This window comes from Idiotropiscis lumnitzeri, chromosome 4, assembly GCF_059441095.1.
Source record: "Idiotropiscis lumnitzeri isolate Australia: NSW breed Sydney's pygmy pipehorse chromosome 4, RoL_Ilum_1.0, whole genome shotgun sequence".
In the NCBI taxonomy this organism is placed as follows: Eukaryota; Metazoa; Chordata; class Actinopteri; order Syngnathiformes; family Syngnathidae; genus Idiotropiscis; species Idiotropiscis lumnitzeri.
The window spans coordinates 12,528,403-12,555,661 of record NC_142394.1 but is presented as its reverse complement, the minus strand read 5'-3'; the positions used below and the strand labels follow the sequence as shown (position 1 = coordinate 12,555,661).

The 27,259-nt window shown below is 39.4% G+C and overlaps 3 protein-coding genes across 3 annotated transcripts; 2 read left to right on the top strand and 1 right to left on the bottom strand.

The window, feature by feature from the left end:
* Positions 1-2,432: 2,432 nt before the first annotated feature.
* On the top strand, positions 2,433-8,063 carry c1galt1c1 (C1GALT1 specific chaperone 1). Its single transcript, XM_088294205.1, has 2 exons — positions 2,433-2,609; positions 4,436-8,063. Exon 2 carries the CDS (start codon positions 4,446-4,448, stop codon positions 5,400-5,402), a length of 957 nt encoding a protein of 318 aa, XP_088150331.1. The 5' UTR covers positions 2,433-2,609; positions 4,436-4,445; the 3' UTR covers positions 5,403-8,063.
* On the bottom strand, positions 7,639-10,362 carry mcts1 (MCTS1 re-initiation and release factor). The gene is made up of 6 exons (XM_088294206.1): positions 10,153-10,362; positions 9,760-9,912; positions 9,584-9,681; positions 8,872-9,005; positions 7,935-8,002; positions 7,639-7,854 (listed from the first exon to the last, which is right to left on the bottom strand). The coding sequence occupies exons 1-6, from the start codon at positions 10,161-10,163 to the stop codon at positions 7,773-7,775; spliced, it is 546 nt and encodes a 181-aa protein (XP_088150332.1). The 5' UTR covers positions 10,164-10,362; the 3' UTR covers positions 7,639-7,772.
* A 952-nt stretch (positions 10,363-11,314) lies between these two features.
* Positions 11,315-27,061, top strand: cul4b (cullin 4B). Its single transcript, XM_088294766.1, has 20 exons — positions 11,315-12,229; positions 14,229-14,344; positions 14,428-14,531; positions 14,631-14,700; positions 16,428-16,501; positions 16,579-16,741; positions 16,850-16,939; positions 17,646-17,728; positions 17,830-17,897; positions 19,682-19,800; positions 19,897-20,089; positions 20,160-20,264; positions 20,353-20,463; positions 20,550-20,635; positions 21,821-21,928; positions 22,016-22,129; positions 23,114-23,219; positions 23,300-23,472; positions 23,554-23,706; positions 26,169-27,061. The coding sequence occupies exons 1-20, from the start codon at positions 11,776-11,778 to the stop codon at positions 26,262-26,264; spliced, it is 2,586 nt and encodes an 861-aa protein (XP_088150892.1). The 5' UTR covers positions 11,315-11,775; the 3' UTR covers positions 26,265-27,061.
* The last annotated feature ends 198 nt before the right edge of the window (positions 27,062-27,259 follow it).

The following is a 27,259-nucleotide window of genomic DNA, read 5'->3' as shown; positions in this document are numbered from 1 at the left end:
CGTCATTGCAAGGTCCGACGTCGTTTTCTGTTAAATGACCCACTCAACAATTGTCTCGTTTAGCAAATAGGTCAATTAATTTAAAAAGAAAAAAGACAATAGGTGAATCAGGAGCATTGAGCACCGAGGGTACAAGCATCTTTGGGTACAGGCAACAGGCGGGCAAGCGTTGGCACAGATAGCAATGATGCCAGGATGGGGATGGAGAGTACATGGGTGTGTGTATGTAAATGCATGTGTGAGCATGTGTGTGTGGGCGTGTGCGTGTGTGTGGTTCTGCAACAGAAAGCACAACACATCAACACATAAGTGCATGGCCCATCAGAACGCACCAATTGACAGTGTAACATACATGGAACAGCCACAAGGCAATGAGATCAAATCAAGCGCAGGAGACAAATTGGTGTGCAAGTTACAAAAGTCACTTTACGGGCACAAATTGGAACCAAATGTAGCATGAATATATGGGCAAAAAGACATTTGTGCAGTACCCAGTTGACAATTGTGTTTGTACAAAAGTGAGCAATGATGAGAAGGTGTATCGGTTGATGACTTAGTTATTGTAATGAAAAACTATTTGTGAACCCCATTGTGCTAACCAGTCGTCCACTGTGCCGCCCCATCCTAAAATAAAATACAGTAATTTAACAACGTGTAGAGTATAATTATATTGTTGGGCACCGTTTCTAATACAGTATGCAAACAGAACAGTTCTTATTGCTTGTATGGATATGATGCTCAACCTGGACCAATTTAGACAGATTTTATTCTTATAATACAAATTTTCTCACATCAAACATTTTAAATTTACAGATTAATACTGTTAAAATGAGAAAACAGTGAAATATTGGAGATTTATTTTTTTCATAATCTGTCAATTAGACCACGTGATTTGGCAAATGGCAGGGTGATATTTTACAATCATGGTCAAGTGTAAACGAGATTGATAATACTTTTTTGTTTCTCTCAAAGACTCTAAGAATATCTTGGAAGACTCGAGAAAGCTCATAGGGCCGTTGGGGCCTTTTGTCAAAGTGAAAGGTCCCTATAATGACCCTCAGCTGGTGTCAGATGATGGATGAGCTTGTCTCAGCGTATCAGTAGTTGTTACAGAAAATGACATTTAATACATCTTGCTGCTGAGCAAGGTTAAACAGAAAACAAGTTTGGGTCGTCCAACTTTGAAGGGGGAATATTACAGATTCATAATTCATATATCCACCCAAAATACTGCAGCTCATTTACATAACAGCACCCACAAATTGACTTGGCAGCTCGGCTGCTTTAGGATACAGAAGGTTAGCACAGCGCTGTTAAATTCTGTTGGGTGTGCAACTTGGTGTTAGCTATTAGAACTACCTTCTGCAACGAAGATGTAGGTTACTTGGCTGTTATATGAAGTTGATGATCAGATGGTGGACGGAGGCGTATTGGTCAATAATTCTGCACACTAATGGACATGCATAAGCCACTTGCTTGGGTTGAAGTGCTGCATCCTCACCGGAAAATCCAATCCCTACAAAGAATTCTTCAAAATGGCTTTTATGTGTTCTGCATTTCAGATATTTAGACGCAGGGCTTAAAAAGTAACCACCCTACGCTTCACCGCTAGTTGTCACGGTCATGAAAGCTGTATTTGACATTAGCTCTAAAGAAGTGGTGTAACGTAAAATGAAAATGGAGCGTTGTTTTTAATTAAGAGAATATACGGTTATTGTCTTCAATCATTTGAGGGGAAGTACATATACGATCATAGCATCTATTTGAAATAACTTCTTCTGTGCCATCTGTTGTGTTCCCTTCGCATTGGGTCACTTGCGTTCAGTGTTGGGCAAGTTACTTGCAAATTGTAATATATTACATATTACGTTACTTGCATGTGACTTAGTTACTCAAGTTTAAGTTACTTTAAAAAAAATAAAAATAGACCACTGTTGATTAATTTACTATTCTTTTCAGCTGGTTGACTCGCTGTGAAAGTTATCTTCTATAATCCGTTATATCAACATTGTACCAGTAGAGGGTGCTAACAAACATTTAACTCCGTGTACAGTATGCTGAAGAGGTACAATCTATTAAATTTGCAATATGTGGGCAGCGCGGTTAGTCAGTTATCTCGAATGGCACATTGGGGGGTTCAATCACATTCAAAGGGGGGCACTGTTATTTTGGTGAAATTAATAAAATGCTCAGAAGAAGCAGTTCGGATAATGGATGGATGGATAATAATAAGGTTTGAAGGAGGTCAAAATGACTTTTGATGGACCAAGAAAAAAAATATTGGAAGCAATCATCTTTGTTGTTTACGTTCGCCTCATACACTTTTAAATCGTAACTTAGAAATTCCCGCCCTCCCCGGAAGCAGCATTAACCCTTATTTGTGTTAAAAACAATTCTCAATAAAGTTATAGTAAAAAAAAAAAAAAGCAAGTACGCGTCACCCGCGAGGCGGTAGTTGATAAAATGTGAGGTGCCCACATACAGCCATAAGGTGTCTTAACATTCCTGGCTCTTGTTGCTCATCTTGCCGAGCCGGAAAACTGAGAGTTGATAGACTAGGCGGAGCAGCGCCGGTAAAAGCCGCGTCGTCCCCCGACGCCAAACGTATAGTAAGTAATGTAGACAGTTGTTAATGATGACAATCTGCTAACGTTAGCTTCTCAGCTACGGCGACTTGGCGTTTTTAAGTTTTGGAACATTTTTTTCTTCCCCTAAATGGAAACATCAACAATGTCTTCGTCGGTTCTTGAAAATGTTTTGGCCTACCATTGGTTTTGTACGAGCTCCTTTAATTTATATAAGCTGCTTTATGTCCAATTTATCCACGCTAAGAGGACTACGAGACAAATCCACTTGAACACACTCGTTAAATACTGACAATGACGAGTTCCTGCATGCAGCAAGTGACTATTATTGTTTACTTTACCCCTTAGCTCCCCTCCAGTTGCGTTATGCGTTTTAATCTGTGAAGATGACCTGAACATGATCAGGCAAACGATTAACCCCTGTGTTGTCTTGGACCCACAACCATCTTTATCTGTAGAAAAAAATACCTTAAACTATCTTTTTTTTTTTTTCGACTTGAAAGTTTGACTTCTCATATGTTGTTTTTATGTTTCCATGTGACCTGTACACCACTAGGATACAAAGATTAACCAAACACTCTAATACACAATAAAACCCACATAGAGAGAACCACACGCACACACAAGAAACTGGATTTACTTATGAATTGAACTACTATTTGACCCGCATCTGCACTTTTGATCAGAATGACAAAAAAAGTGTTTAGTTGACGGTCCGTTAAATTGAAACAAAGTGTTTTTCTTCTACTGTGATGCAACTACGTATAGCCAGTGTAGTCTACTGAGCCACCATTGTATAAGTGCCAGAAAAAGTAGTTTGACCTTAGATATATTCTTATGCTGCAGCTTTCACTGCACACTAGGACAAACACACAGAGACATGAATTAGTTGAAAACTGATGACCCTGATTAAACCTGAGTGTTAGGCTCCCTGACTTCCTGATCCTCCGCGAGATGGAGGTAAGACCAAGCGCTGCTGTTTGTGTATTTCCTATTTGTTATTTTAAATATTCAAAGACAAATTTAATGTATCGGGATTTTTACTGGACACAATATTACAGGGAAACATTACAAGAACTGGGGTGTAAAAATTTCACTGTGGGTAGTTTTTCCCTGACAAACCCGAAGGGCCTCTCCCCGGTAGCCTTGTCTTGGAATTCCTTACACATTTTATTTAGTTTGTCTGAAGTGCTACTGATCCTTTTGAGTGATGTCATGTCTGTTTCTGCAAGCGTGTTATTTAGTCTAATATGCTAGCTAATACTATTGATGAGCTTCATCTGAAGGTGGTTGGTTTGAATAATTTAACTCCTGCTGTGGTTCTCATACTAATTACGTCACGTACCATCTTCTACTTTATACTTTTTTCTTCAATGACCTACTACTATAATGACCACCATTTAAACAGTAGAAAAGTAGGCCCAGCTATTCATCAACAATACAAGAGGTTTTAGTAGGAAAACATAGGTGGTATATTTAATAACTATGACATTGTAACATTCAGTTGGCACCCTTAAATAGAGTACGGGGAAAAAAACTCAATATAAGCAATTGCAAGTCCCTTGGGATGGGTAAATTATTCACTGCTTGGTATTATAGTGGTGGTTTAAGGTATCTGGGGTTTTCCAGTGAATGCTTTGGTTAGGTTCCACGGGAAAACAATAAGATGTGAATTTATGAACAGTGAACCTCAAATATGCAGGGGATTACTATAGCCTACTACACATTCCACCAATTCAAGCAAGGTCACATCACTGCTTTCGAGGCTCGGACCAACTTTACAAACCTGTCAAATGACCAATGTGTGAAGTACCATAAGCCTTCTGAGTCGAATTCTTCTTCTTTCGCAGTTCTTTCAAGATGTGGTCCGAAGGAGGCTCTTTTGTCAAGGGGGTAGCCATGGGAGGAGTCGTCTACCTGCTGCTCTTGTTCCTGGGTAGTTTCAGCCCAAGTGCCAAGTCTGGCTTGGTGGAACATCACCAACACCACCACGTCCAGGCACAGAGTAACGAAAACCTGAAAAAACTCTCAGAAACCCAAATGCAGGAGTTGAAAGATCAAGTCCGCGTCTATTGCGTCATCATGGTGCAGCCGAAGATTCTGGTATACTGGGCCGCTGCTGTGGGCACATGGAGCAAACATTGCGACAAAGCAGTGTTTTACACCTCAGAGTCGTCCAAGGCCCTCGAGGCGATCGACTTGCATGAAAGAGATGGTTGGGTGAGGTTGTGTAAAGCTCTGAAGCACGCCTACGAAAACGCCGGGGACATGCGCTGGTTCTTTGTGGCACAGCCAACGACCTTCGCCATCATCGAAAATCTCAAGTATCTGCTGCTCACCAAAAATCCCAGCGAGCCCTTTTACATGGGCAACGCCATGAAGTCGGGTGAGCTGGAGTATGTCGTGTATGATAGCGGAATCGTCCTCAGCTATGAGGCTCTGAGAAGGTTTGTACGCGTGCTGGAAGACCGGGACAGCTGTCCCATGCAAGTGAATCACCTGTGGAAGCTGAGTGAAGACAAGCAGCTGGCCATGTGCCTCAAGTACACGGGCGTGTTCGCCGAGAACGGCGAGGATGCGCGCGGCATGGGACTGTTCAACGATAAGAGTGTGGATGCGCTGTTAAAGGAAAGCATGAAGAACAACCCCAAAAATGTGGTGGAGGGCTGCTGCTCCGACTTGGCTGTCACATTCAACGGCATGACCCCGAACCAGATGCAGGTGATGATGTATGGCGTCTACCGGCTTCGTCCGTACGGCCACGATTTCAACGACTTGCTCATGTTTGACCCGCCAGAAGGTTCGGACAATGACTAGGACCCACTAGCCTTGAGTGGGAAGAGGATTTCAAACGGGATCCTCACTGGAGGAAATAAACATTTTTACCAGTTTTGTACCTTTTGCACTTTGCACCAGTTCCTGTGGCGTCGATAAAAAGTCGATGGTCACTTACCGTCCTTTGAAGGCAATGCTGGTAACTGCGTTAGTATGACTTGGATTACCTGAACATTTGTTTGTCATCAGATTGTTCAATACCTAATTTTTCTTCGATCAAATTCTGTCTTTGTGTGGTCCAAAGGCTGCATTACATGAACACACTGAAAGAATACATCGCAATTCCCATTTGCAATGTTAAGGGTGAAAGAAACCGTATCAGTAGCAGGTCTGAGAAACCTACTATATTTGATTCCGACCATCATGCATTTTGAAAAAAAAAAAAACAAGATAAAAAAATCTGCAGCCCAAATTTTTTTATCATGTTTTATTATAAAGGAGTTTGCGAAAAATAATGTAATGGCCCTACAGGGTAAAAGCTTGAAGGTTCGCTGTACCAATTAAAGACTGAATTTGGGTGACTGTAATATGGTTGCCAACTTTCTCACTCAATAAGGGACAGATGCACGGTGCCATGGTGGTGCTAACTGAGTGTAAAATATGATTCTTATTCAACTTTAAATGCAGAAAGTGCGTACATTCCCTTTTAATTCTTACTGTAACCTCTTGAAACTTCAAAAGGAAGCACATTTTGGCTTTTCACATAACAAAAACTGGTACAAGAAAACTGAAATGCAAAATAGGAGTGTGACTCGACATTTATTTTTTCCCCCCATGTAGACTTTTGGCTGTTTTTGACTGATTAAAGTAGTCTCGTTTTGCGCAGCCAGAGAGAAGTCCTTACATGACAAGTTATTTTACAGATATTTGAAATTCATTTTTGATCAGTTCTGTGCTGCATCTGTTTCTTGAATCTGACCATCAGCGAGAAAGTCCTCTCCACAAAGGCATTTGAGCCTGGCACACAGAGGGCAAATGAGATGATCTTGAACATGTTGATCAGGTTTACCTTTCCGGCTTTCTTGAAAAGTGCAGCCCGCTTCTCCTCTGTAGATTTTGTGGTATTTTGCCTGACTTTCTGTATTTCCTCCTGGGGTGCACAGAACTCTTCATAGAGTTGATCCATATTCACTGTCTCTTTATTTAAAAATGTGTGCATTGTTGAAATGTCACTGCTCAGTAAATGTTCTTGGGTGATTTCTAATTTGAAGCATTAATATGAACTATATGTACAGTAAAAACACTCCCATTTGCATTCCTGCTGCAATGTTCCTGACAGAATTTTCAAAACAGAAAAACAATAAATTGTTCAGGAGGTGATTTTCTCTAGGTTGGCAGCTCTGTGAATGTGATGTGCTCAAAATTCTTGGCACAACTAACGTCACAGCTGCTGCAACAGAAAAGCGTTAACAACGCAGGCAAATTTGAGTGATTAAATAACAAATGAAACCCAAAATTGTGAAAAATCTAGCTGTTCTCTTCACTCTTGAGTGCTGTGGGCATACCAACTAAATTCACCTTACAGTTAACTATCTTATCAAATCTATTATATTTCTGATTCCTAGACTTGACTTACTTCCGTACTATAAAATATTTACCCAACCCGGTCGTCGTGGGGCTTTTCCACACTGCAATAAAGTATGCTAAAGCGGACAACCCTTGTCCATGTGCTGGTGGTGAAGTTGCGCTTCTGATAAATTCCTATTTCACTCTTCCACCACTTGACGGTGTGTGTGCATTCACAGCCAACAACTAATTGCTCCAAAGTGTCCATTGCAACAGACTAGCCTAAATAAAGTTGTATTTCTGTGGCGTAGGCATAGCTAGCTGCATGTTGTAATTGGGCCAGGTGAGCCAAAAGAAGGTACTCAAGATCTTACAAGGTAGGGGGCGGTTTAACTCAGGTCAGGGCCAAGGCGTGTCACTTGGCCCTGTCATAATCAATCAAAAAAAAATAAAATAAAAGATGGTGAAAAACTATCTTAACAATTCAGTATTACATATGTCTGTCTTGGCACAGCCCAATCTCTTCAAACATACAATAAATTCAGAAACAAATCTCTGAATTCACTTTACAGGGTCTTTAAAATAAGAATGTGTATGCATTTGACTACAGCTGACAAACTACTCGGTTTATTGGATTGCTGGATCACGCCTCAGTCATTGTGCAAACATCCTGCTTGACATTTATCAGGTGCAGTGTGAAGAAAGACAAGCATTCAAAGGGAGACGTTTCTTTTAATTGGTGCACAATGGTGAATTGGTACAAAGCCGTAAGTCAGTGTAAACAGCTGCTATCAAGAGCACTACGTATACGTTTTGGCAGGAAAGTTGGGTGTGGTTTTTTTTGTATTATTTATATGTCTTCATGTGCCACAGTCCATCATTCAGATAGTGAACATTCTCAATGCCAATGCCTTTGTTGACTTTTTCTCTGTAGGAAAAGACAAATGATCATCATCATCAGTGTTATGAGTCAGTCCACAACTTTGATTAATGCACTTTTAAGCTTACATGCTCTCTGCAGACAACTTCATGACGCCAACACACAGTGCGTGCTGTTTGCCCTCTGCCATGATGGCCTATAATTGCTTAAGGACAAAACACTGCAAAAATGTCACTTCATAAATGATTTTGAAGTTAGTGTTTTGAATGCTTGGGCTTTTATTCCAGGAGGGAGGCCTATTTGTACTTCGACTGTCGAAAAGGAAATATTGCATGCTCTCAATTCCGATACTAGTGTGCGATTCTCCAGAAGATGGTAAGTGTGGTTGCTTTGAGCTGTTCATCAGTCCTTCAAAACATTCAGTATTTTGTATTCTAAAATAACAAAAGCCAAACGAGTACACTGGCGTTGACTGCGGCCGCACAGAACATTATCGAAAACCTGACGAATACCTGAAGCAGGTGAAGACAAGTGGAATCCACATTAGGTTACAACTCCCAGTTTAATTTTATTGTAAAACTAATACCCGAAACCAAGATTACTAAACCGAGTACAGTAAAGCAAAACACATAATTTTGCTTAATGAAAGTCCACTAGCTTAAAGGTAGCACAATGTGAGGGAAGAATTCTCACCGAGCTTTTGTCTCGTGACATAAATAAGCCTTCAAACTTAAATAACATGCGCAGCTATAAATATCGATGTAAACTGTAACAGCACAGTCTGAAAGTTGCCAAAGGCTCACCAAATTTAATTCCGTATCTAGACAGCATACAACAGTACATTCTACATACACTGATGTTTTAGGTTTTTGCTGTAGTATCAATACCTAAGTATTATTGTCTTGAATTTTATGCAGTTATAGCATCCAAGTCCTAATTTTGGTATTGACACCATAATATGTCCAAATAGACCTCCTCCCCTAAGCACTTAGAAAGAAATATTGAACTTGTGTGGTGCTGAAAAGTATGGCAACCACCATGCAACCCAACAGCAGATAAGGATACAACTACTGTCTCTGATTCAGCAGGGTAGAGCTTGGCACCTGGTGACGTCAGTCCAGGGCACATGATGTTGGCGCCACTTAGGACAAATTTGATAGCACCTTTGTCGACTTGCTGGTGAGGAAGAATGAATGGATCTGCAAAGAGATAAGAATAATTGTTACCGGAAATTAATTTAATATTATATTTTATAATTTCCCAGGACTTTTTCGGCTGCCTCCTACAGTATAAGTCATCAACTACTGAGATAGTCAAATCTTTGCAAGTGGGGCCTAGTAAATATTATTTTAACGTCAATTTGCGTTGAGTTTCAAAGGCTTGCAATATTCAGACTCATGGCTCATATTATGATAATGAAGTTTCTCTCAATGACATATTTTCTGTTTCTGCGATCAGACAATGGAGCAAGTATGAAATACTGAGTGAAACGTGGCCTGTTGCTATAATGTAGCTGTCGTCATGGTTGCTGCAATTCTACTGAAACCAGTGGTGTATTTCATTTCAGAGTGCACAGCCATAAGTTATACAGGTGAGGCAATGTAACCGCTGCAAAATACTCGTGGCTTGTAAACATTTACCTCAGGGCAAAGGTTTGTAACATTACTGTTTGTGCACCGTATAACTTGGCACTATGCCTTTGGAAATGTTCGATTGACTCGGTTGGCGGTTATTTATATTATTTTCTACAAACATAATGGTGTAAAACAAGTCTTACATTTATGCAACAGTCTGAGAGTGGGATAAAATGGTCCTTCTCGCTGTCTGAAGAAGAGCAACTCTCCGTTCACGGTCAAGATTTCAATGTGTTCGTGACTGAAAAGTGAATAACAGAGAGGAGATGTCAGGATCAGTGCTCAGAGCTCGAATTAATGTAAATGCGAGAAATCGTACCATCGCACTATTTTGACAGGGTCTTTCTTAGGCATGATGTGATTGAGCCATGACTCGATGTCAGGAAATTGATCCAGTAGCTGGCTCTTTATCCCTTTGATGACGGATGTTTTTAACTGTATACAGTTTGATACGTTCTCCTTCTCGTCAAATCTAAAATGGGGGAGACACAAGTAAGGTTTTAATTATAAATAAGACACGAATACGGTAATCGTGGATAACATACTATATCGTTCCGCTTACAAGTCCCATGTAGCTTCCTCAAAATATATTTTTTGCAAATGTAATAGGCAGGGAAAACTATGTTCAAGACCAATATTCAACAAGAAAACACCTGGCCAAGCTTCAGCTAGGTCTGTTAGCGTTAGCCGCAGTATCAAAATAGACACGTACTTTTTGAACATCTTCGTTGGTCGTCGTTCCTTGCGTTCCCTGAGTGGTTCAAAGCTTTGTTTTACACTCACTGTAGAAGATGCCTTTTTTAAAACGCGAAGAGGTCACAATATTGTGAAAAAAGACAGGTTTGAGCACTTGCACGCTTATTTTGCGACTGCCGGAAAGCAGAGCGATTATGACTTACGTTATTTTTACGACAGTCCCACAGACTCATGCTCAGTGGCGGAGGGAGATTTTTAGACTTGGGGTGCCCATCTGGGGAGGCTATCTTTCACAGATTCGCTTTCTCTCTCTCTCTCTTTCTTTCTCTCTCGCTCTCTCTCACACTCTCTCTCTCTCAGTTAGATAGATAGATAGATAGATAGATAGATAGATAGATAGATAGATAGATAGATAGATAGATAGATAGATAGATAGATAGATAGATAGATAGATAGATAGATAGATAGATAGATAGATAGATAGAAGGATAGATAGATAGATAGATAGATGGATAGATAGTTCTCTTTTTTGTTGAATCAGAATCAATATCAAATCACTTTCAGCATGGAATACGAAAATAGACTACTGTCAATGTTAAGTTTATAATTCTTTTCAGCTAATTATCAGGCGATGGAAGCGGCATCTATAAACTGTTATATCAACATTTTATCAGTAGGGGGTGTTCACAAACATGCAACTGCAAATACCGTATGCGCAAAAGAGACATAATCTAACAGTTTGCAAATCATGTGCTGCGGTGACATGTCAGTTGGAATGGCACCTGTGGGGTCCAATCAGTTTCAAGGGGTGGCACGGAAATATGACAGTGTGTGTCAATCCCTCGTAACCATTGTAGAAATTAATTCATTGAATGTTATTATTATTAGTAGTATTATTATCAACATTATTATCATCAACATTATTATTATTATTATCATCGTCATCATCTTAATCATATGTATTACATGTAAAACACCCCACCTGGGCTGTGGCCCAGCTCAGCCAGGATATCTATCTATCTATCTATCCATCCATCCATCCATCCATTAGTTAGACTACGATCTGATGCACGAGTATCCTTTGCACATAATTATTATGTGGCGCCATCTCGTGGGCAAAATAGCAACACGAAAAAAAACACGTTGGTGCAAAAAGTACTTTTGTACAAAGTACTTCCGGTGGGGTCACCGAGTAGTTTTTTTTTCAATTAACCTTTTTTTTCTCGTGGTTACCGGTGTCCTCTTTACTCCCTTGTGATCCCACTCGTGTCCCAACTTTAGTTCTTTCGTCAGTGTTATTTTTAACGGGCTCCTTTCGTCAAGTGTTGTTCGCCGGACGGCTCGACAACGCGGTTAAAGACAAGCGGGGCGAGAAGAGGAAGCAATAGGCCACCATCTTTCTTTTAGATGCCAGCAGCAATAACAAGAAAGAGAACAGGCTAGCTGCAAGTGGATCTTGTACTTTGACAATTTACATTCTCCTATCTTTCTCCTCCGCGGGATAAAAGAAGCAAGCTAAGGGCGGCTTCGCGTGGAGCTCAAGAAGCGCCCGTCAACGTTGAGCTCGTCCCCTTCACTAGCTTTGGGAAGTTTCCGATCAGAAGACTGGCTGCTAAGAATTAGTATTCCCCGTTCTTTCATGTTTCCAACAGGTTTATCTTCCCCTAACCCCCCACCACCGCCAACCCAGGAGGCAAGAGCAACGGCTACTGATGTCAAAAACGACAGCGGCAACATTATTTCTTCGAAGAAGAGGAAAATAAACGGCTCTGAGAGGGAAGAGACCAGCGACAACATCTCCCCTTCGCCTCCTAAGACCCTCACTTCCTCCTCGTCCGCCTCCTCGTCGCCAGTGCACATCCAGAAGAAGTTGCGCTTCGAGGACTCCGTGGACTTCATCGGACTGGATGTGAAAATGGCCGAGGAGGCTGCCGCTGCTTCGTGCTCCAACAACAAAAGCAAAGCCGTGCTGCTGGCCGCCGGCGTGGGGGGCCACCATGCCAACGGGCTGACCAAGAGTGCGGCGGGCTCGGGGACATTCTCCAACAGCAAGCCAGGCGCTGCCAAAAAGCTCGTCATCAAGAATTTCAAAGGTACACCACAATAATAATAATAATGTCCTAATACACACTATTTGAGCTTGTAAAAAACATTACAACTTTCGTCAGTTAGCTAAAATTCCCATAGCCCTATAGTTATTTGGGAATGCTGTTTAGGCTTGACTACATTTGATATGCAGCTAATATGATAATACTATTTGCTCCTCAATGTTACAACTAAAAGCTAAAACGTGCATTGTACAAGTCACAGGAAATCTTTTTACAATGGATTTGTAATTGCACATGTGCCACAAGATGGCGGTAATGCACAACAGAGATGAGCATAAAACATCAACAATATATTGCACAATATCATGAGTGACTGTAGTTAGACAGAACATTTTACTTCCCGATATAGCTCACTTTATATTTCGACAAGTATATTTCCGGAACTCGCGTTATTCCATACAATTAAAATAAATTAGCCCCCACCCCATTTATTTAGAATACACCTTATATAAAACAACTAGATTTATGATAACTAAAAATAGAATACCATGCAAGCAGTGTAAAAGTGCGATTCTAAATACTTGGTCGTGCTACTACTTTTCAAGGAATGTATATTGTTACTGTGATGCACAATGTTGTTTACAGCTAGGCTCCTTTATCAATGCCAGCATTTGCAGGTGAGCTAAACATGCTACCTCAAAGTAAGAGAATTGCTGCACTTCCATTCATATTATCTAATTTCTTCCTGGTGGTTCTGATATAGAAGCTATCATAAGCGTGACTTCCTGTAAGACGCTGGAAGTAGAAGAGAGCCATTTGCTTTACAGTGGCTTTGGCTTTTGTGTCATGGAGCAGTCAAATTGAACTTTTTCTTTTCTTTTCTAAACGATCATAAGCTAAGCCCCCAAAACATTGTACTTCTTGAGCTGGTGGTGTTTATACTAACAACCAAAAGTTGAATTTGTGACTGAATAGCAATGTTTTCAACTTGCATCCTAGACGATGAGAGAATGTTGTGATAATTGGTACAATTTCCAGCGCCTACCGCGTCATGTCGTTAGAAGTAGTGACTTAGGCTTCATCCTATTTCTGCTTTAAGATAAATTGGACAGGCTAACCACTTTTAACAAAACGCGATCAACTTTATTATTGTGTAGCTACTGATACTCCTCAGAGCTTTTGAGGTTGCTCATAACCTCGCTCTATGAAGCGACATATTTCAGAAAATAAATAAACACGTGACTGTTCCTTGTTGCTGCCGACTTTTTAATGCCATCCTCCTACCCTGCTACATGGGTAGGAAACTGAATTGAAATGGTTTCTCTTCTAAGCTGCAGCAACTGGTGTTCCCACAATGTTTACATCAGTAACTTTTCATAAAGTGGACTAGCGCAAACCGTTACCTGTAGACACACGTTGGTTCCATTTCATACCGGAAGTTGTGCACATAATTCACGGAAAGGCTCATGAGGTGTAGGAATATGGAAAATTCAAGTAGTTATTTGGCGGAATACTTTTATTATTTTTTTTATTCGTATTGACTGTATACTTAAAAACTGCTTTTTAAAACAAGATCCACGTCTGGCGAAATGGCTCAATCCCACAATAAGATAATTCAATGACATTAGCGCCTGAATCTGGTGTAACGTATAACGGCGACGATTGCTTACAACAGTACAGGGTGGCATAAGTTAGTGTCAGGTTTCTAAAACTATTAATTACCTAGATTCGTAGTGTTATTCTTACCCTCGTATCAAATACATTTGGTAGAATATGACTTTCATTGGAAAAAGTGGCTCTTGATCACAATTCATTTTGAGCTAATGTCAGAATTCAAGATCTGCAGCAGAAATATGTGATTAGTTAATTTACTCTTTGTGGCAAAACAAAGAAGTCTTAGTTGAATGCATTGCTGTAATTATTTACCTCTCAACCAGTTTCAATCAATACTGAACATTAATACTTCTGTAAAGGTAGAACTAATTTTGTCATTACAGTGACGAGCCAGACTTGTTAAAATAAACCTGTGTTGTTCTGCACTTAGAAAAGCCCAAATTGCCAGAGAACTACACACAGGAGACATGGCTGAAGCTGAAGGAAGCAGTGGAGGCCATTCAGAACAGCACGTCCATCAAGTATAACCTGGAGGAGCTCTACCAGGTAGCTTGTGCCCTTCAACGCCATCTACACTGTCCTCTTCTTCTTATGCCTTAACTTTATATTGTCCTCTATCCCTTCTGCAGGCCGTTGAGAACCTGTGCTCCCACAAGATATCTGCAAAGCTTTACAAACAGCTGAGGGCGGTGTGTGAAGATCACATCAAAGCCCAGATCAATCAATTCAGAGAATATCCTTTTTTTCACCACCACACGATAGACGTGTTAAATTCTGGAAGTGTGTCATTAATATAGTAGTAACCAGGTGTTTGCCTTAACGCCGTTGTCACGGGTGCCCTGGACAGTGTGCTCTTCCTGAAGAAAATAGACAAGTGCTGGCAGGATCACTGCAGACAAATGGTATGTTTTAATGCATTTGGGTTTCTGTACACACACTTTTTGTACTTGAATTTCAATTCAATTACAGTGGGTAGAACGCCATCTATTCTTGAGCACAAGTTTTTCCCCATTGGAAATATTGCAAGTCGATCAACTCCAGTGTGTTTTACCAATATGGTGTCGTGAATTTTAGGGGGCAAAAATTATGCAATATGATTATTTCCAAATACCGGTTTGCTCAAGCTTGAAATCGGGAGACATTAATTTTGTGTGTGAAAGCCAAATGAGGATTCTTGGCCCACTCATGCCATGAAACAGGCAGATGCTAAATAGATGAATATTTGTTTTATCGTTTGTAATATACTGAACCGTTGTGGTTCATCGATAAAACGTGGATCTTAAGTAAAAAAGTCTCATTCAAAGACCGTTTACGCAGTACGACATTTCAAACTCGGACAGAAAAATAACTCGATAACTACAGATGTCTAAACAATGTGGGCTTTTGGACAATCTACAAAAGCTGACGCACACAATGGGTAAAAAAACATGTTGATTTATTTAATTGTGTCTTGTCACTCGTGTTATAATTCATAATCAATTCACTAGACTTCGAGCCTCCAAGTTTTCTCAGTATTTGTGGTTTTAATGTTAAAAGTTTCATATTCACTGGACGTTTATACTGCCTCCCCACTTAAATAATAAACAACAAATCCTTTGGCGCCCTAATGCTTTTGTGCAGGTGTGTGTGGTGCGTTGCGTGTAAAAGATGTTAAATGTCTCATACACAAAAAAAAAATGTTTGAAATGTGTTTTTATTTATCAAAAGTATTCTAATAGTATTGTTATATTTTTTTTAATTAATACAAATAAAACTAATTAAAATGTTTGCAAAACTAACATCTTTTGTAGACGGCTCTATGAAAGGAGGAGATCGAGGACCGTCGCCTCATTTTGCCAGAATATTTCTCCCTCATGCCCCCTCAATTCTCTGTCGTTCCGACATGCGGAACTTTACTTTTGTAAAAACTGTGGCACGTGATTTTATAATGATAATTAGTTTATGTGTGTCACGAAAAACGTTTAAACATACAACTTGGATAACTCAGAACACATCTTTACAATCTCGCTGCTTTGAAATTTTTAGTATTTACTTTTTAACTGGAAGTTTTGCTCATATTGTGTATTTTGCAGCATTGCTTTTTTTTTGGGGCGGGGTTAAATGGTATTTTAATTCTATTATTTTCCTAGTTGGATATTTATTTTTGTTTTGATTGACACTGAGCAAGGTATTAATTAAACAATAAACATGTATTTTATTTTTGTTCTTATTAGAGTTTGCGGTAGTGTGGAATACTGAGAGGTCTTTTGTATAATTTAAATGGAACAAAATAATAATCTGAATCTGAACACCTCTTGGTATGACTTGTTACGTATTAGTTTAATCCTTATGGTTAGCAATTTAGCATGTCTGCTTCGCAGTCAGGATGTACGGGCTTGTAATCTCAGCTCACGCCCTCTTGTGTGGAGTTTGCATGGTTTCTTGACGCTTGTGTGGATTATGTCCAGGTACTCCGGCTTCTTCTCGCATCCCAAGAGAAATTGCCCAGAAATGGTGTTCTTTTTTTTCCTTGTGATTCACTGGCGACCTGTCCAGGATGTACCAGGACTGCCGCCTACTACTCGAATAAGGAAGGGCGCGATGGAAAATTGCTGAATTTGTTTTAATACGAATCTTCTTTGCTCCGCAGATCATGATCAGGGGTATATTTTTATTTTTGGACCGCACCTACGTTTTACAAAACTCTATGCTGCCATCCATTTGGTGAGTGGTCTGCCACCTATTGTCTTCTTCGAACCTCTAGTGAAGTGCCTGCTCACAAACATGTTCATCTTGTGCAGGGACATGGGTCTGGAGCTCTTCAGGTTCTACATCATTAGCGACTTGAAGGTCCAGAGTAAAACCATTGACGGCATCCTGCTGCTCATCGAGAGGGAGCGGAATGGCGAGGCGATAGACCGCAGTCTGTTGAGGAGCCTGCTGAGCATGCTCTCGGATCTGCAGGTGACCCAAACTGTCCGGTGTTGTTGTACTGATGGCACATTTTTGTCGCTTCTTTCCACCAGCATCCTGTGACGGATGACTTTAGTGAAAGTTCTCTGACTCTGACAGATTTATCAAGAGTCCTTTGAGCAGCGCTTTTTGGAGGAGACAAACCGCCTGTATGCTGCAGAGGGCCAGAGGCTGATGCAGGAGCGAGAGGTGTGTACATTACACAAAGCCATATTTCCTCAATTAGTTTCCAGGGTATTTATCTATGCCAGTGCAGATGGGGTGGGGCTGGATGTCTATTCGGGGAAGAGGCCTTGATTCAGAATAAATTTTGAATGATACTACACGTTACAGATACACTATAATTTGTCAAGATAATGCAACAAAATAGAAAGGAGTACTGATATAGTTATTACTCAGTGTTTTACCACAGAAAATTGCTGTGTAGTACATCACAAGAGTCTTCCATTAAAATTTTTTAATCCGTATTTTATTTATATGATTTTCATTATCTTAGATTTAACTCATTATTAGCATCATCATCATTATCATTAGTAATTTTCTTTCCTAGTTAGTTGAAATTGCTTTGCTACAGGAATACCTTGTCTTAAAATGAGGTGTTAAACCTTCATAGAGCACTCATTGAAATACTTTCAATTCAGTGTTTTACCACAAAAGAATTACTGTAGTGCCTCACAAGTCTTTTATTAAGAATTGTAATTTACGTAATTTTCTTTATTTTAGATTTAGCGTTACCAGTATCATTTGTTTTCTTTCCTAATTGGTTGAAAGGAATTGCATAAATGCAGCAGACCTGTATGGTGTGAATTTTGACTGATGTCATCAAATATGGTTCCCTGCCTATCAATAGCTACTGTACAGTAAATCCCACTGCATGGCCATCGTATGCTTGCAGGTACCCGAGTATTTGCACCATGTCAACAAACGCTTGGAGGAGGAGGCTGACCGAGTCATTACCTATCTAGACCAGAGCACACAGTGAGTGTTACGCTGGACTTTTGACAGTTCCTTCTGATAAAATAAATGTATAAAATCCAAATTCAAAACCTATCTAATCATATTGTTTCTTTCCATTATAGAAAACCTCTTATTGCCACTGTGGAGAAGCAGCTGCTGGGTGAACATCTCACAGCAACTCTGCAAAAAGGTAAGCAGTAGCTAATATGTGAAAACTATGAACTGCTCCAATACAGGGAATACAAAAATCAATTTAAAAACAAAAGTTTGTGCAGTTAACCTATGGAGAGGTTAGATCACAGATGTGTCACGGAGCAAGGAATTATACCTCACCACATGCAAATGAGCCAAAACAATAAACATACAACAAGTAGACACCGCCAAATTAAAAAAAAAAACAAAAGAAAAACGACATAAGCAGTACTGGAATACACAATGCCAAACGGAGTCTTCGCATAAATTTTCAGGCTTTTCTCGATGCTGCTAAATTCAAGTTAGAGATGGAAATTACCTTGATGCAAACCATAGGGATGTAACGATAACGGCGATTTCCCAATATTCAAATTGCACAATATTGTCATGCCATGAATTAACATTGACAAATCTGTGCTAAAGCCAGAATTGTTTTCCATCTGTGCAGTTCCAGCACCCACTGGTGGTTAGTTTATTTGTACACTTTTAATTCGAATTAGGCATGCCACCTATGTTTAAGACCTGTGCTAATTGTCAGATGAAGGGGAACGTAACATGTTTGAATTTCCTGCACAAATTAACATGATTCACAATGTGTGCGCGCATTAGCAAGTCAGTGCCTCACTATTCTGTGTTATCAGTTACTGTTGGTCATTTATGTACATTGAGGTTAATGTTAATTCTACTCAGGGCACTGCCAGGGATTTTGGGCCCCATGGAAAGTGCCATTATTGTTTGTCATTTTGTCAGGATTATAATCGGCCCCAAGAATACCCCCCCCACCCCTCTTTTCCGGTGTCCCCGACCGAATTTTTATGACCTGTATAATTAGGACCACATCTAATTAGCATTGTGTAGATTTATTTACATGCAACTGCTCCTTTATTTTTTTGTATTTTGTGTTCTACAGAAACCACACATAAACCCACACAAGCAAATGTAATTAGTCCAAAGAGAAAACCTTGTCTGATTATTGATCATATGAACAGAACTTTAGATAAGTGAAGATTTTCCCACACTGCACAGAACTAGCCTTAACTGGTGCAAGTGGTGGCGGGTAACAGTAAATCCTTAAATCAGGACGGATCCACCGCACACAGTATAAAGGCGAGAACATTTATTGAATATGCAATGCTTATTTGGCCTCTTAGGGCTTCATCGGGCCACTAATAGGAATAAACAAATGAACAAAACTATGTTCTAACTGATAAAAGATCCCATAAATCAAATATTTTTCACCATCTCCGTCAAAAAACAGTTCTTTTTGCCCGCTTCCGCTGAACACAGCATTGTGAACTACATCGACCATGATACTTTGTGCTGCTGAGCCAATTGGACCATATGACAATAAAATGATTGGCCAAGCCTATTTGTCTGTCAATGCTGTTTGTTATGTACAAAAAATAATACTGGGCTTTTATCCTTAACATGAATTTTATTTTTTTTTCTTCAATATCATGAGTTTTCATAAAGTATCGAGATTATTTTTTTTAATCGCCAACCTCCCCACGCTATCTTAATAATTATTGTATCGTGAGGTTCATATCATGATATTATCGTATCGGGGCGTTTATAGATCGTTACATCCCAAGTAAACCAATTGTTACCTTTCCTTTATTTACTGAGGCAACGACCACAATAGGGCTGGACAATTAATTGATTTTATATTAAGGTCATATCTCCCTGCTCTAGTATTCTATTATAGTCATTTCGGCATTTTCCATCACAGCACTCAGTCTAGACGGAGCCTTTATTTTAACTGAATATGAATTTCTGTTCCAGGACTGACACACCTGCTGGATGAAAATAGGATTCAGGATTTGTCTCTCCTCTATCAGCTCTTCAGTCGAGTACGAGGTGGCGTTCAGGTCCTCCTGCAACACTGGATCGAGTACATTAAGGTACACATGTTCGTATTTTGTGACTATGATGGGAGACACTGTTTTCTTTGTTTGGAAAGTTTCATTCTCACACCATACTCCGAACTCATTCTGCAGGCTTTTGGAAGCACGATTGTGATCAACCCTGAAAAAGACAAAACAATGGTGCAAGAATTGTTGGACTTTAAAGACAAGGTGGACCACATCATAGATGTGTGCTTCATCAAGAACGAAAAGTTTGTGAATGCCATGAAGGAGGCTTTCGAAACGTTCATCAACAAGCGGCCAAATAAGCCCGCAGAGCTCATAGGTGAGATTTTCTGCATAGTTGGAGTCCCAAATGTCCACTTCCATTTTTGTCTAAATGCTTTCTTTTCCAGCCAAACATGTGGATTCTAAATTGCGAGCTGGAAACAAAGAGGCAACAGATGAAGAATTGGAAAAGATGTTGGACAAGATAATGATTATATTTAGATTCATCTATGGTAATGTGTAACAAGCTTTTTCATAGCGGTGGTGTGTCCACACTCTGGTAATTTCTGAGTACATTACCGCTTTTGCTTTGTCCTTCAGGAAAAGATGTTTTCGAGGCCTTTTACAAGAAGGATCTCGCCAAGAGGTTACTGGTTGGGAAAAGTGCTTCTGTGGATGCAGAGAAGTCAATGTTGTCCAAACTAAAACATGGTAAAAAAAATGAATTAAAATATGTTAAATGAACAATTAAGCGGGAAGAAGTTTGTTTGGAGATTGACGGTATGGTTCCATTCTAGAATGTGGAGCAGCATTCACCAGCAAACTGGAGGGAATGTTCAAAGATATGGAGCTTTCTAAAGACATCATGGTGCAGTTCAAACAGGTAAGAATGCACAAAAGTTCAGTTGTTTCCTGCAGCTAATTACGTATCTGCAAAGCACAATTTTAGAGTAAAGGGACAAGGAAGGAACTCTAATTTTCAAATAGGCTGCTGGCAGGGAGGGGAAAGCCAAAGTGACCTCATTCTTATCAATGTATCCATCTTGTAATTGCAGCAAAATATAGACACTAGACAATTTTCTGTAGCACTTGTATTCATTAGTGTCACGAATGAGCTCGACTCTGTGTCATCTGACTTTGCGTTAGAGGACTGGTAACCAAGTTGGTTAACAAAAACTTACGAAATAACTAAAATTTAATTGATCAACATTTTCATTAACGAAATAAAAAATGAATATGCTTTTAAAAAAACGACAACTAACACTGCATTTCATAACATTTATAAAATTTTAACATTTATAAAATGTTTAAAAAGTTTATGAAAGAAATATAAATAGGATGTTAAATGTATTTATTTCAACATTACTGCACGGGCGTTAAAAGGGAAGGTTGAACAGTCATATGAGAATTGTAGTCCTCTTTGTGTGTGTTGCACACACGTGACGTCATCAAGCAGCCGCCAATAAAATAAGATCTGACAGACGACGTTACTCAAAGGAGTTGAATTTGCATGTGTCTTTTGGGTCGAATGGCTCATCTGCTCTCAGCCCGAAATGCAATGCTAAGTAAAAAAGTGCTTTCCCTTTTTTGTTTCTTAAATGAAAAAAATGTGTTCAGTATACAAAAAAATAGTACACTGTACAACCGGGTTTACTACTTCTCAATAAGAATTCAATCCACTAATCCACTTTGGAAGCTGGCAACAAGTCATTTTAGATTTATTTAATTAGGGTGTATACTTGCATGTGTCTAACTTTAGAAGCGGTATCATGCACTGCACTCATGTTTAATTCAAAGTCTTGACTGTACCCTGTATTGTCAAAATGTTTTAAAAATATTATTTGTTGAATTTATACAATAAAATACTCTGCATAGTGCCTTTCTAACATTGCGCACAAGTAAAACACGTTTCTTTACAAACAACTGAAACTGTTTTTGAAAAAACTAAAACTACGGTAATAACAGACAAAACTGCCCTGAAAACTAATTAAATCTAACTACATTTAAAAAAACAAAACTATAAACTAGCCATAATAAAAATTCCCAAATTATGTGACATATCTTTCAGTATATGCAGTGCCAAAACATTCCTGGTAACATCGAACTGACTGTGAACATCCTCACAATGGGCTACTGGCCCACATACATCCCCATGGAAGTGCATCTGCCTCCCGAGGTGAGCAAATATTTAAGTAAAAGCTGTTTTATAACCTGACGTGTAATAAACGTATCGCGCTGAAATGATGCCGTTATCTGTGTCCAGATGGTGCGCCTGCAAGAGATCTTCAAGACCTTCTACCTGGGGAAGCACAGCGGCAGGAAGCTGCAGTGGCAATCGACGCTCGGACACTGTGTCTTAAAAGCAGAATTTAAAGAGGTGGGTCCTTTATTTCTGGAATATTGTAACTTTTGGATAATGAGCCATGACCTATTAACCCTCAACTTTACCCCTTGCATCTTAATCAAACATTTGTCATCAATTTGCATTCAAACTACATTCAAAACAGCAGCACTACCATTATCATTCGACTAATGTAAGTCTGCTAGCTTAATGCTCAAATACAATATGAAACACTTTGCTTTTCAGTGAGTAAGGACTACATAAATAAATTTGACTTGACTTGATGTCCTCAAGAAAATTAGCATTGCAATTGTGGTCAATTAAAACCAGTAAACAAATGTTAGATTCGCAGTAATGTAGCAGTAAATCTTAAAAATAGAAATTGCAACAGTACTCACTGGCATGTACAGTTGTGCTCACAAGTAAAACATTTCCTGGCAAAATTTTCAAACAATTTTGGCATTGTTACTTATTTTTTTTAGTTATAAAATTTGATTAACCGTTGAAAAGGGACCTTCTTTATTTATTTTTTTATTCCTGTTTTTTTAATGATTTTGCCATTATGGATCTGCCTGATAACTATTTTTCTCTTTAAAAAATGTTATAAATCTTACAAATTCTCCCAGGGTATGTAAACTTATAAGCATATCTGTACACTTCTATGCATTGTGTATTTTTATAACTTTGCGCCAGGCGGCTATGTCTTGCACTCTTAATCCAGGAAAAGGGCATGTGCAATGGAGTTCCGTGCCTCATTTCTTAAGAAACACTTGCATCCGTCGACTAATCAGATAAAAGCCCTACTTGGACTGGGTTTTATAACCACCTGAGAAAGTTTTGAAAAGCAGTTTCATTGCAACTGCATAGTCCCAAAAAAGTGTAATGGAAAAGAGACCACTCAGGGAGGGGCAAGTCTAGAACCGTTACAATGGGGAAAAAACGGCTTAGATAGACCAAACATTCCACTTCTCTCAAGAACTTGCTCTTATGTCAAGTGTAATGTTCTTTTTCTCACACCAGGGTAAGAAGGAGCTGCAGGTATCACTTTTCCAAACATTAGTGCTGCTGATGTTCAACGAAGGGGAGGAGTTCACCCTGGAAGAGATCAAACTGGCCACAGGAATAGGTACGCTTGGTTTAGCCAACACTCTGCTTCTACATCCCGCCATTGAGCTCGACTGATCCCAGGTGTCATGTTGTTTACAGAGGACAGTGAGTTGCGGCGCACTCTGCAGTCACTGGCATGTGGCAAAGCACGAGTCCTCACCAAAATCCCCAAAAGCAAAGATGTGGAGGACGGCGATAAGTTCTCTTGCAATGACGAATTCAAACACAGGCTTTTCCGCATCAAAATAAACCAGATCCAGATGAAAGAGACGGTACCAATTTTCGGTCTCGTGCTCACAGCGTCGTCAAAGGCGACGTCGGCAATGAACTTGGAAGTTTTTGTGTCGCTGCAGGTGGAGGAGCAGGCCAGCACCACAGAGAGGGTCTTCCAGGATCGACAGTATCAGATTGACGCCGCCATCGTGCGCATCATGAAGATGAGAAAGACTTTGAGCCATAACCTTCTCATGTCCGAGGTGTACAACCAGCTCAAGTTCCCCGTCAAGGTGATTGGGCCTTTTTGTTTTTAGAATGCTGCAAAGCAAACAGAGGTGCTTTTGTGGTTCATATGCACAAAATGATATATTTTTCAGTTATCAGTAGCTTGCTGTTGTCCAATACTGGACATTCCAGGTTTTGTTATTCCTTATCAGTCAGTTAGCTTTTTATACTGTGCTTTATTTTAGTTCAGAGTTATTCATCTACTGCATATACGCTACTAAAAAAAAATCATAGGTGTTTTTCACAGGACAGTGACGATGTTAATTGCGGCATATCACACAAGCAAGCATCTGCTTGTATAATAATCATTATAATATAGCTTGAATTCTTTAAAGGGACCATGTGTATATTTTTTTTCAACGTTCATTTTAAAATCCCACTATCAATTTCAATCAAAAAAATATGTTCTATCACATTAACATAATTTTCCAGTTTTTTATCTAATTGTGGATCTAGTAATCGTTAATTACAGTAATCCCTCATTTTTTACGGGTGTTGGGACCGTAACAATTTTTGATTTGATGTTTTGGAAGAACCTACAAAGCAGTGAAGCCATAAAATGTGAAGCGCAAGGGAAAACTGTATATTAAATGGGTGTCTGACCTTAGAGGAGGCCAACATTTTTCAACGACATCTTTCTGCTACAGATACCCAAAAGAGACAAATCACCCGATTTGCTGGATTAATGACTGCAGCATGTGCAACAAATGCATTGTCAGTGTATGAAATACCAGAAGTCATTCGTGATGACATTTTGCTTTCACCTCTGTTGAACAAATTGGTGGTAGGCTTGCAAAGTGATCGCTCATTTCCAACTTATTCATTCAATTCTGTTAGTTCACCACTAGATGGCAAGTGCATTTTACACTCTCTACCTTTAACCTCCTGACTACCAGGGAAAAAATGTTCTCCAATCACATTTATTTTGAAATTCCCCAATCTATGTGAAGTAATTGGAATACTGCAAAAGAAATTTTTTATTTTTGTTTTGAAGCTATGATGTCTCTTCTACAGTGGACATCGGAACTCAATACAGGGGAAAACTGAACTTCATTGTGAAACAGTTAGTCCAACAAAAACATCAAAAAGTCTACTTGACCAAGTGTTCAACATAAATATTACAGTCCATCATCTCTTTTCTTTTGTTTCACTTTTGCTTCTATTATGCTTATTTGATATTATACTTCAAAAAGCAATTCCCTTTCTTGGAAACACAAAGGAAAATCTTGCACTTGGAGCACATAAATGTTTCACTGTTGCAGCCAGATTGGCGACACCTTGATGCATGTGTTTCATCCACCATCTCTGGAAGATGCACAGCATCATAGTGTCTCAGAGCTGCATTTGACTGTGGTTTCCATTTTTGACGTAGGGAAGTTAAGTCATCTTCGCTGTCACTTGCTGCACGTCCTATTTGGGCTCGAGCAATTAACTCTGCACCAAAGAGCAATTTGAGGATCATCAAGGATCTTCTGGGGTTTCTTCCCCAGACACTGGCAGTCACTCTTATACTGAAGCCATGAGTTGGTGATTGCCAGGTGAAAAAAGTGGGAAACTGCACGGGTTTGGTTTGGAGCAGCGCAACATCTGCATTCATCAAAAGAAAGTTAATGCAACAGTTCCATATTGATAGGTCACGCCAAAATCTATTGGTGATGGTCAAAATTAATTTGTGGCGGCCAATCTGATCAATGACTCATTGACCGGAAATGCAAATTAGGACATTATAGCCAGTCAGAAAATATGCATAAAATGCAAAACATTGGTTGATCTGATGTAGCCAATCAGATGGATAGAAAGTCTAATGTTAATGTACTTGCACATAAAGACACCATATACAGGAAGATTTGCAGCATAAAATAGACATAATACAAATTTAAACATTTCACACTGATCATAAATGGGGGATGACAAAACAAAGGTGGAACACAACACCTTATTCCGAGGAACAAACACTACTTCTGTATTGACACTTCTGTATTGACTCAAAAAGTATGATGGACAATACATTTTGCAATCAAAATTGATACAAACCAAAAGTTTGAACTCCTCTACTATGGCCTGAATTGTGAAAAAGAACATAAATCCTCTGTGTTTTCATCCAGATTTGCACCAAACTTGCGCAGCACGTGACACAGTCCTTGGCAGTTTTTTTTTTTTTTTGCTTATACCAGAAATAAAAACCACTCCTCTTGTCATTACATTTATCAGAATCATACTTGGAATGATACATTCACAGTAAATACTGTATTTGGCTGTTGTTTTTTTTTTCGACAATTAAACCACAACCCCAATGATAGAGACATTGTCACATGAGTGTCTCTCGAAGGTGACATTTATCTTTTTAATAAGCTTGAGCTTTTGTATTGGATTTCATTACACTGTGAAAGTGTAGTTATGTAATACATATTTGCACTTACGTAAAATGTGTGGCTCAAATGCTGTTCCTCTCTGCTTCTTCACACAGCCTGCTGACCTGAAGAAGAGGATAGAGTCTCTTATTGATAGAGACTATATGGAGCGTGACAAGGAGAATCCCAACCAGTACAACTACGTGGCTTAGAGAACAAACAAATAAAAGTGAACTGTGAGAGAGAGAAGGAGGTACAGATGGTCATGAGTGATCCGCCTCTATGAACCTTTTTATCCCAGTGGATGTTAACATTGTCATCGTCAACCCAGCCACCGACGAGCTGAATGGATGCCGCTCCGCAGGATGTTTGTCAGGGGGTCTTGAAAATTCTGTGGACTGCGCCTCCATCGAAAGAAAGAGTTTGTCCATTCTTCTCAGTGCCTCTGAGCTCATTGGACAAAGGATGCACAGTACACACACGTTTGCTGTTTTTTTTTTTCAAGCGACAGAAAATATTTATTTTCAAACTTCTTTGTCCACACTTTGAAACGTGCTTTGTTACAGAGTTCCTTTGCGCAGTCCCTTGTAAATGCCGACACACCTCCAAAAAGGCTCCAAACACATTAAAAATTCTTGTTCCGCCAGGCCCTGTCAAATATGAGACTATTTGACTACATTACATGCTGGGTGTGTCAAATTAAGGTTGCCAAACCTATGAATGGCAACACTTGACAGAAAAAAGGAGCACTTCTTTGTTCAAGCTGCTAACCCAAGTTATTGTTGGTATTTTTATTTTGTACAATCTACAACTATCCGACGTGCTAACGGGCCCCTGTTCTCTTCCCCAATTTAAATGCCAAAAGCACAACATTTCATCATCATTATTAACCTCCGCAGTTTGTCCCCCGCCCGCCATATTACACACTAAAGAGTTCATTGGGGCTTGCGGAAAGTGATGAGTATGCGTTCGCGTACAACACAAAAGAATAAAAATCTTTGTACAAACATGCCAGCTTCCTTACTTAAGATTAGAATAAGTTTCAATTGGGGGTAAATCTTCCTTTCGTCGATTGGTTTGAATGATCGTCCGGAGACGAAAGAATTCAAATTTTCTTGTTTAGAGGTGTGGGGGGGGGGTTCTTTTTATAACGTTATTTTTTTAATGTTTCGTTTTTTTAGAAATCAATGGCAGTCTGTTGGTCACT